This window comes from Berghia stephanieae, chromosome 15 (genome assembly GCF_034508935.2).
Source record: "Berghia stephanieae isolate SIO BIC M18660-M18661 chromosome 15, UCSD_Bste_1.3, whole genome shotgun sequence".
Classification (NCBI taxonomy): domain Eukaryota; kingdom Metazoa; phylum Mollusca; class Gastropoda; order Nudibranchia; family Aeolidiidae; genus Berghia; species Berghia stephanieae.
Window position 1 is genome coordinate 5,405,047 of NC_088374.1, and position 10,000 is coordinate 5,415,046.

Sequence of the window (10,000 nt, forward strand, 5' to 3'; positions counted from 1 at the left end):
AAGAAAGAAAAACATCCCAAAAAATCAGTCTACCTCGACAGGGGTAATCAGACAGTCTCAGGTTCGATCCTCAGTCGAGATTGACTGATTTTTTTGGGGAATGGATTTTTTTCTTTTTTTTTTCTTGCTTGTTTTGTCTGGCACCTTCCAGACACTCTTGTTCGATTCTGTATCTTACACCGGTGCCTGCTCCTTAATTTCTTAATTTGTGTTACCTTAACTCACTCAACCCTAACACCGACTATATCCGTAGTTTACCCGGGGTTACTTTTACCCCCATGCCAATATATTCCATTTTTCTGAGACAAACTATAGACGAAGTATCAAAGCTAATGTTTTTAATTTTTACATGTTAATGGTAGTTGAATAAAACTACTATCTATGCACATGCTCATTTTTAATACATTTTTTCCAGTTTTGAAAAGTATCAAAAATCTCTAGGATTGAGTGAATTAAAAGTGTATAGCCTGATATGACGTAATAAATGTGAGGCTGACTGAGAGAATCCTGGAAGTGCGGCAAGCTTGGACTTCAGATCTGGTTTGACTTGTGATCCCCTTTTGTGACCCAACGTCTCAAAACGGTATTATGTCGGAACGAAGCATATGCTGAAAAGCCGAATTTAATGTTAAACTGATCAAAAATATTAATTGTTGGCATTAGCACCCTAAAATATGGTATCCATTCTCCTTTATTAAACATACAAACTCAACACAAGTCTGATATTTCTGGCTATAAATTCAATTTTCAACATCTTAACCATCCCGACTTTATACCGTTTTGGGGGCGAAGGGTCACATTTTTAATCGTTACAACTGTGATAAAATTGGATAAACTTACTTACTTATGGATTGTTTCCAGCACAGGTCCTTATAGGTCCTCTTCGCCAGACTCTATTTCTTCATCGTCTTTGTGATATAAGTTTCTTCCGGTTTTACAATCTAAAGTGCGTTTATAATTGTACAAAACATTTTGGTCAGACCAAAATTTGCCAAGTCTGCTCTTGAAGCTATTTAGGGTTTTTGCATTCACATCAGAATCTGGTAAACTGTTCCATATTTTCCAACTTGTACTTGTGCAGATTGAACATTTGGGTTGACTTGTTTTTGGACTCGTGGTTTGACAGAGGTGATTCTGTTCAGTGGAGATCTATTTTCTTGAAGACGTTCTGAGGCATGACAGACAAAATGGCAGATTTCTGTTCACCCGATCCAAAACAGGATATGAAAAACAGGGACCCCTATGAGGTCAACAGTCATGTTAAGGTATTGTAGTGGGTGTTGTTGTGGTTGTTGTTGTTGTTGTTGTTGTTGTTGTTGTTGTTGTTGTTGTGGTTGTTGTTGTTGTTGTTGTTGTCATTGTTGTTGTTGTTGTTTTTTGATGTTGTTGTTGTTGTGTTGTTGATGATGATGATGTTGTTGTTGTTGTTGTTGTTGTTGTTGTTGTTGTTGTTGTTGATGATGATGATGATGATGATGATGATGATGATGATGATGATGATGATGATGATGATGATGATGATGATGATGATGATGATGATGATGGTGGTGGTGCTGCTGCTACTGCTGTTGTTGAGCTTTTATACAGGGCAATATCCACTAAACGTGCTCAAAGCTCTTTACATGCGTTCCCTGACCAACAGCAACACGTAACATGTGGAACGAGATATGGCGCCTGTTAGGCGATATTACAATTTTTTTCCGACAGAGACAACACTATTAACGGCCTTAACAACCAGATACTCATTTTACGAGTACGGTGAGAGAATGTAAGCAAAAAGCCCTCAACTATGCGTCGACGGAGGCTTGAACCCAGGACCTCCCGATCCAAAAGCGAATGGCATACCAATAGAAAACATAGCTGCACATATCGCCTTACAAGCGTCATGTCTCGTAAAACACGTTGTTTAAAAAAAGCAACTTATAAATAAATAAAATGAAATAAATTAATAAATCAATGAACTAATAATTAAATAAATAGATAAATAAAAAAAAATTAAAAAAATTAATAATTGAACAAAATTCCCATTATTCATCCCATGGGGGAAATTATTATTATTATTATTATTATTATTATTATTATTATTATTATTATTATTATTATTATTATTATTATTATTATTATTATTATTATTATTATTATTATTATTATTATTATTATTATTATTATTATTATTATTATTGTCACAGTAAAGATTGTTCACAATTATCTTATTAAATTTTATTTTATTAAGAACTGAATTCATCTCACTCCAGTTATATTTCGGTAGGCTTAGATAAACTTTACCTTCTAATATTAGATCGTCTTTCCTTTTATAGCCTTCCCTCGAATTAATTTCTAATTAGTGAATACTTTTCGTTCTACATTCTGTCACGTAGCCACTTATTATAAAAGCTGATAGGTCTAACACTCTACACTCACTTTCTCTCCACAATCTATGCCGGACGGCCAGTCACTCTATTCCTATATATATACTGGAAGATTTTTATCTTTTGGGACTTTGTAGATATTATATCTACACCATTAAGACGCCGGAGCTTTTAACTTTGATTGTATAATCTTCAAGGATCAAACCCAAGCCCGCTGTACTACACTATAACCTCTTACCAATTGCCTGGAAGTGGAATTTTACGAGTCCGATCCTGTTATCAGAGGAATAGATCATCCAAGCCCATCAACTGCCTGGAAACGTAAACTTACGAACCTGACATACTATCATAAGTTACGTAAAATATTCATATCTCTATTTGTAACTGCCACGATCACTGTTTATCTCTTTTAATTAAATTTCATCATTATTTTTATTTCATTGTAAACAAATCGTTAATTGTTTTTCATTTATAGTAACTAGTAAATTCTGGGGCCTCATTCTACATATATCTTTATGCATAGTCGAGTAGCTCTTTACTCACTTGAGACCATGAGATTTTGGAGGGGACACATATAAAGAATTGAATTTATTTAGTTACTTATATCTATTTCATCTAACTTTAAAGTTTAAATTGTAAAACTCTTAATTGCCCCACTTGATCATATTTTAATTGAACTCCCTATTTACAGGATTAATTTTTTTTTCTTTTTCATTTCTTCATTTAAATGGAATAGCAATTTATCCATTCATTCTTTCATTCAAATTGAATAGCATTTTATTGATTCATTCCTTCATTCATTTATTCACTTATAAATTATTCATTCATTCATTGTTCATTCATTTATTTATTCATTCATTCATTCATCCATTCATTCGTTTATTCACTCATTTATCCAATCATTCATACATTTATTCCTCCCTTCATTTTTTCATTCATACATTATCCATTCATTCATTCATCTATTCACTCAGTTTTTCATTCATTCATTCATTCCTTGTCCACTTTGTTATTATATCACACATTTCATTTTGTTGTTTGCCTCATTCATGAATTGTTTTCAATATGTTTACATTCCATAACGATTCATTCACCTATCATCCAATCACTCAGTGTTGTGAACACATTTTATAACTATTGTAAATCTTACGATATTTTATTGTTTTGTATTTCAGACATCACTGTTAAACACTCTTCAATGCCTAATTACAATTGTTGAACAACCATTGAACAAGAGAGAGGTCCCAGCCACGAACTGAGTTGGTAAATATATCCTTCATTATTCTCTTTTACATGAGTTGGCATCACATAGTAACTATAGACATCGTGATTTGTTTTGCATAGTGATTTGTTTTAAATGCATTTTTGGCATATTACTGTTACCGAAAACCACTTATATATTATGTTCTGAAAAGTGAGTCTTTAAAAACTAAATAATAATAAAAGGAGTCTACTAGCCGTCGTGTTATATTTAGTGATAGATAACTTGGGATTATTTTGGCATCCTATTATTGTTATCACACTCTAGTATATTAGCGTCATTGCGAATAATTGTACACAAACTAACGACGAGTCACACACATTGGTGATACATTTTTCGTAGTAACATAGTTTAGAGTACACGCGATTGACACATTGTTATTGACACAAGTCATAATAACTCCGCATTGTATTGACACATTGCTTTATAAGATATAACGATAAAAGGCATCAAATTCAACATACATAATAAGTTGAAATAAGAGAGAGAGATTTCTAAAAATAGAACAGTTCATTCCAGTAAGTGTAAATAAATAAAACAGTCAGTAACAGTATCCTGTCAATATAATATATATAAAACATCGTAACTAATTTATTGCAACATGGAAGCATATAAAAGATACTTAAGTCTCGCAAAGGACTTAGAAATACCCCAGGAAAGAATATTTTCATGGTGCGAAGAGAAAGTAAAAGAAGAAAAAGAACATGAAGAAAGAATTCGTAGATAAGAAAATGAAGAAAGAATTCGTAAAGAAGAAAAAGAACACGAAGAAAGAATTCGTAGAGAAGAAAATGAAGAAAGAATTCGTAGAGAAGAAAATGAAGAAAGAATTCGTAGAGAAGAAAATGAAGAAAGAATTCGTAGAGAAGAAAATGAAGAAAGAATTCGTAGAGAAGAAAAAGAACACGAAGAAAGAATTCGTAGAGAAGAAAAAGAACACGAAGAAAGAATACGTAGAGAAGAACGAGAAGAAAGAGTCCAAGAAAGGGAACTAAAAAGACAAATAGCTTTAGCAGAAGAAGAAACCAAAAGGACCCAAATGATGCTGGAAATTGAAAAAACAAAAACCGGTCATGAAAGAAAACATAATAATAGTGATGAATTTTTCGTGAAACTTCCACGCATGCCAACATACGATGAACGCTCAGACTGTCTAGAATCCTTCTTACACCGATTCGAAGTTCAGGCTAAAGGTTATCGTTGGCCAGAAAGCAAATGGGCCACAGCCTTGATTAACTGCTTATCTGGAGAACCGCTAAAAGTTTTCTATACCTTAACAACTGAAGATGCAGATGACTATGGTAAAATTAAAGACACTCTACTAAAAAGATTTAGATTAACGGAAGATGGTTACCAGGAAAGGTTTCACACTGCAAAACCGGAAAGTGGAGAAGACTTTAATACATTCGTGAACCGAATTACTCAATTTCTAAATCGGTGGCTTGAGTTGGCAAACGTAAAACAAGACGACTTTGCAGGCCTTTACTATCTCACGCTGAAGAATCGAATCTATCAAGCTTGCAACCCAGATTTAGTCGCATTCTTTAAAGAGAGAAAGCCAGAAAACTTGGACAAATTAAAAATCTACGCAGAAAACTTTAACAGCGCACATCCATTGACACCCCTTAGCAGAACATTGAAGGAACCATACTACGCTGCCGCTGCTCAGAGTCCAGGTACACCTAAAGTTCAGTACTCAAATAGAACGAGCCGATCAATCACTCGGAACACGCAAGTGAAACAAGATGATCATAGTAACAAACCATGGAACAAACAGTTCAATAGAGACCATAGCCGACCCTATCAAAACAAAACAAGAAATAGCACTGACAATAATACTGAGTATAAGAAAACCAACAAACCTATAATTAAATGTCAATATTGTGGAATGAAAGGCCACACAGCAGACAAATGTTACAAAATCGTGGGATATCCGAAAGAAACTGCAAATGCATCACTCCAAACCAGTGTAAATAATCAGACACGAATAATGTCAGGAGAAAATATAAATGTGTATTGCGTGAAAGGTATGTCACTTTTAACACAAACTCACAAATCAGGATCGCTATTTTTTTGTGAAGGCAAAGCTAATGGAACTGATTGCAAAATATTGAGAGACACAGGATGCAGTACAGTAGGAATAAAAGCATCTTTGATCAATGACGAAGACAAAACTGGAAAAACGGTACAATGCATCACATTCAGTGGCACAGTCGAAACCTTTGAAACAGCTAACGTGTACATAGAAACCCCATACTATACAGGAATAGTGGAATGCTGTATACTTCCCAACCCCGTCGCTGATGTTATTGTTGGCAATATAAAAGGTCTTAAAGACAACCCAACAGATGTAAAGGAATGGTCATTAACCCAAGAAACAGCTTGTCTAGCAGAAACAAGAAAGATGACTAAGACAACAGAGAAGCCAATGACTATTTCTCTAGAACCACAACAATTTGACAGGAACACGTTCATTGAAGAACAGAAACAGGACCCGACTTTAACATCATATTTCAATATCGCAAACAAAGGGACGAAATCAAAAGTTGAATACATCATTGAAAAAGATATTCTGTTCAGGTTACATAGGAAAAGAAACAAAATAGCTAAACAACTGGTCACGCCGAGTATTTACAGAAACAAAATCCTTGGAATAGCGCACGATTCAATAACTTCTGGACATCTTGGGAGCTCTTCCACATTGAAGAGAATATCCGAGAATTTCACATGGCCTGGAATTACTAAAGACGTCCGAGAATATGTGAAATCGTGTGACACATGCCAAAGAAGAGTCGCAAAAGGCAGAATACCGAAATTGCCATTAGAGACAACCCCAGTTATTGAAAAAGTTTTTCAAAAAGTTGCAATTGACATTATAGGCCCTTTAACAAAATCAGATAGAAACCATACACACATACTAACACTAGTCGATTACGCAACCAGGTGGCCAGAAGCGATAGCATTGAAATCAACTACATCGGATCACATAGCTGAAGCATTGATGACAATTTTTACCAGAATAGGCATACCAAATGAGATACTGTCGGACAATGGACCCCAATTTACATCACATATGATGCATGAAACCATGAAACTCATGGGAATCCAACACTCATTCACAACTCCCTACCACCCCCAAGCAAATGGTCTTTGTGAAAGATTTAATGGCACTCTAAAGAATATGTTAAGAAAAGTGTCAGCAGAAAAACCAGATGATTGGGACAGATACTTACCAGCAATCCTATTTGCATATAGAGAAATACCCCAAGAATCTACAGGCTACTCCCCATTTGAGTTGATGTATGGACGATCACCTCGCGGCCCGATCAATATAGTAGCCGACATTTGTAAAGGGAATGAGGAGGACAATAACGAAATTATGTTTGCTTACGAATATGTAAGAAACCTGAAAGACAGAATAGAGGACACATGTAAGCTAGCACAGGAATCCGTCACTAAAAAAGCAGAGAAATACAAGGAATACTCTGATCGCAAAAGCAAGTCAAGAAAATTTGAGATTGGTGACAAAGTACTAATACTCTTACCCGATGACTCGAGTAAACTTTTAGCTACATGGAAAGGACCATTCAAGGTATTAGCAGTACGATCTGGTGTTAATTACGAGATTCAAATTAACAACACAACAAAAACATTCCATGCAAACATGCTAAAAAAATATTTCGATAGAGACAGATTATCACAACCAATATTTAACCATGTTGAAGCTGCAAATGTAGGATTAATCATCGAAACTCACAGCGATGATGTCGAACTACAACACACCCCACAACACGGTAACCCTAAAAATAGTACAATTAATGACGTCACAATCAATCCTCAACTAAACGAATGTCAGAAACGAGAAATCAGGTCATTATTAGAAAAGTACCAGTCAGTCTTTACAGACGCACCCGGACATACAACATTAGTGGAACACGACATAAAGTTAACCACATCTACCCCTATCAACGTGAAAAACTATCCTATTCCATTTCACGCACGAGAACAAGTTGAAAAGGAAGTTAAGGATATGCTAGATACAGGAATAGTTAGATATTCTTCAAGCCCATACTCATCACCAATAGTAGTAGTGAAAAAGAAAGACGGATCGATAAGGCTATGTATCGACTTTCGCAAATTAAATGAAGCAACAGTGTTTGATGCAGAACCAATACCAAATCAAGAGAATTTATTTGCTGCCTTATCTCAAGCAAAATACATGACAAAATGTGATCTTTCTAGAGGTTACTGGCAGATTCCACTGAAAGAATCATGTAAGAAATACACAGCATTTCAATCACCATTAGGATTGTTAGAATTTAACTATATGCCATTTGGATTATCGACAGCCGCATCGACATTCCAAAGAATGATGCGTATGTTATTAAAAGACATCCCGTCTACACTCTCATACTTCGACGACGCATGTATTTTCTCAAACTCATGGACTGATCACATGACAACCTTAGAATTAGTGCTTGAAGCATTAAAACGTAATTCTTTAACAACAAAACCGTCAAAAACAAGCATTGCATTTTACAAAATTGATTTTCTCGGTCATACCGTTGGTCATGGGACACAGACACCCGAGACAGAAAAACAAACAAAAATCGCACAATTGCAACCACCTAAGACAAAAAAAGAAGTACGCAAAGTACTTGGGCTCCTAAATTTTTACAGGAAATACATTTACAACTTCGCGCACATCGCGACACCGCTAACAAATCTGACAAAGAATGGGTCACCGAACAAAATTGTTTGGACAGAAGTGTGTCAGAATAGCTTTAACCAATTAAAGGCATTACTCTGTTCAGAACCAATTCTTAAATTACCCGACATATCAAAAGAATTTGTTGTAAGAACTGACGCGTCTGATAAGGGCATCGCAGGTGTACTATTACAGGAGCATGAGGGAACTCTAATGCCTTGCTTATATGCAAGCAGAAAATTATTGGACAGAGAATCACGATACTCTGTAATAGAGCGTGAAGGACTAGCCATCGTCTTTGCTTTAAAGACATTCAGCAGATATCTACTGCTAAAAGAGTTTGTGGTCGAAACGGACCATAAACCACTCACGTACATAAGAAATAACAAAATGAATAATAGTAGAGTACTAAGGTGGAGTCTATTTTTGCAAAATTACACTTTCAGTATCTCTCACATACCAGGCTGTGAAAATATTCACGCCGACCTACTTTCTCGATTAGTGTAAACACGTGAGAAGGGTATAACTTAACCTCCCATGCATACTGTTAGTTACCTCGCAAATTATGCCAAATCAGAACGCACAATTTCGATAATTTTATTTGTAAACATGATGACCCAACTTAATGTAACATTGAGTATTGTTTGGATATATAATACCATACCCATTCATGATTTGGGAAATATTCTCTTTACTATTATTGTTATGAATTTTCACTCATTTATGATTAATAATTGAAATGTCAATATTCCATTTACATTTTCATTCATTTCATTCAGTAAATTACCTTCATATCATCGACTTAAATCATGCTTCATTGCCATCACTATTGTTTATCACAATGATTTGTAATCACATTGCCATCATGTTGTTCATCACAATGATTTGTAATCACAATCTTTCATTGTTATTGTCACCCATTCATATACCTACGTTAATATAAACATTTCCATGTCTAGTTAATAAATAATTTAATTGTAGCACAAATCATAACAATGGATTAATGCTAGAGTATCATGATAGTAAATTTACTTCCGTTTGTAAAATCTATCTTTCCCATAATGGTTAAAGAGTATATTTTAAACGTGGGTGGGGGGTGTCACAGTAAAGATTGTTCACAATTATCTTATTAAATTTTATTTTATTAAGAACTGAATTCATCTCACCCCAGTTATATTTCGGTAGGCTTAGATAAACTTTACCTTCTAATATTAGATCGTCTTTCCTTTTATAGCCTTCCCTCGAATTAATTTCTAATTAGTGAATACGTTTCGTTCTACATTCTGTCACGTAGCCACTTATTATAAAAGCTGATAGGTCTAACACTCTACACTCACTTTCTCTCCACAATCTATGCCGGACGGCCAGTCACTCTATTCCTATATATATACTGGAAGATTTTTATCTTTTGGGACTTTGTAGATATTATATCTACACCATTAAGACGCCGGAGCTTTTAACTTTGATTGTATAATCTTCAAGGATCAAACCCAAGCCCGCTGTACTACACTATAACCTCTTACCAATTGCCTGGAAGTGGAATTTTACGAGTCCGATCCTGTTATCAGAGGAATAGATCATCCAAGCCCATCAACTGCCTGGAAACGTAAACTTACGAACCTGACATACTATCATAAGTTACGTAAAATATTCATATCTCTA

General features: G+C 34.9%; 1 protein-coding gene across 4 annotated transcripts in view; it reads left to right on the forward strand.

Moving 5' to 3' along the window:
• LOC144960490 (caveolin-3-like) overlaps window positions 1-10,000 on the forward strand; it is a 21,931-nt gene that overhangs the window by 914 nt on the left and 11,017 nt on the right. For 2 of the 4 annotated variants that reach the window (XM_078893644.1, XM_078893645.1), the window contains exon 2: window positions 862-1,265. In XM_078893644.1, the coding sequence (XP_078749770.1) occupies window positions 1,176-1,265 (90 nt within the window). In that variant the 5' untranslated portion in view covers window positions 862-1,175. The remainder of the gene's footprint in view (window positions 1-861; window positions 1,266-10,000) is intronic. The other 2 variants (XM_078893646.1, XM_078893647.1) reach the window with 2 other exon arrangements.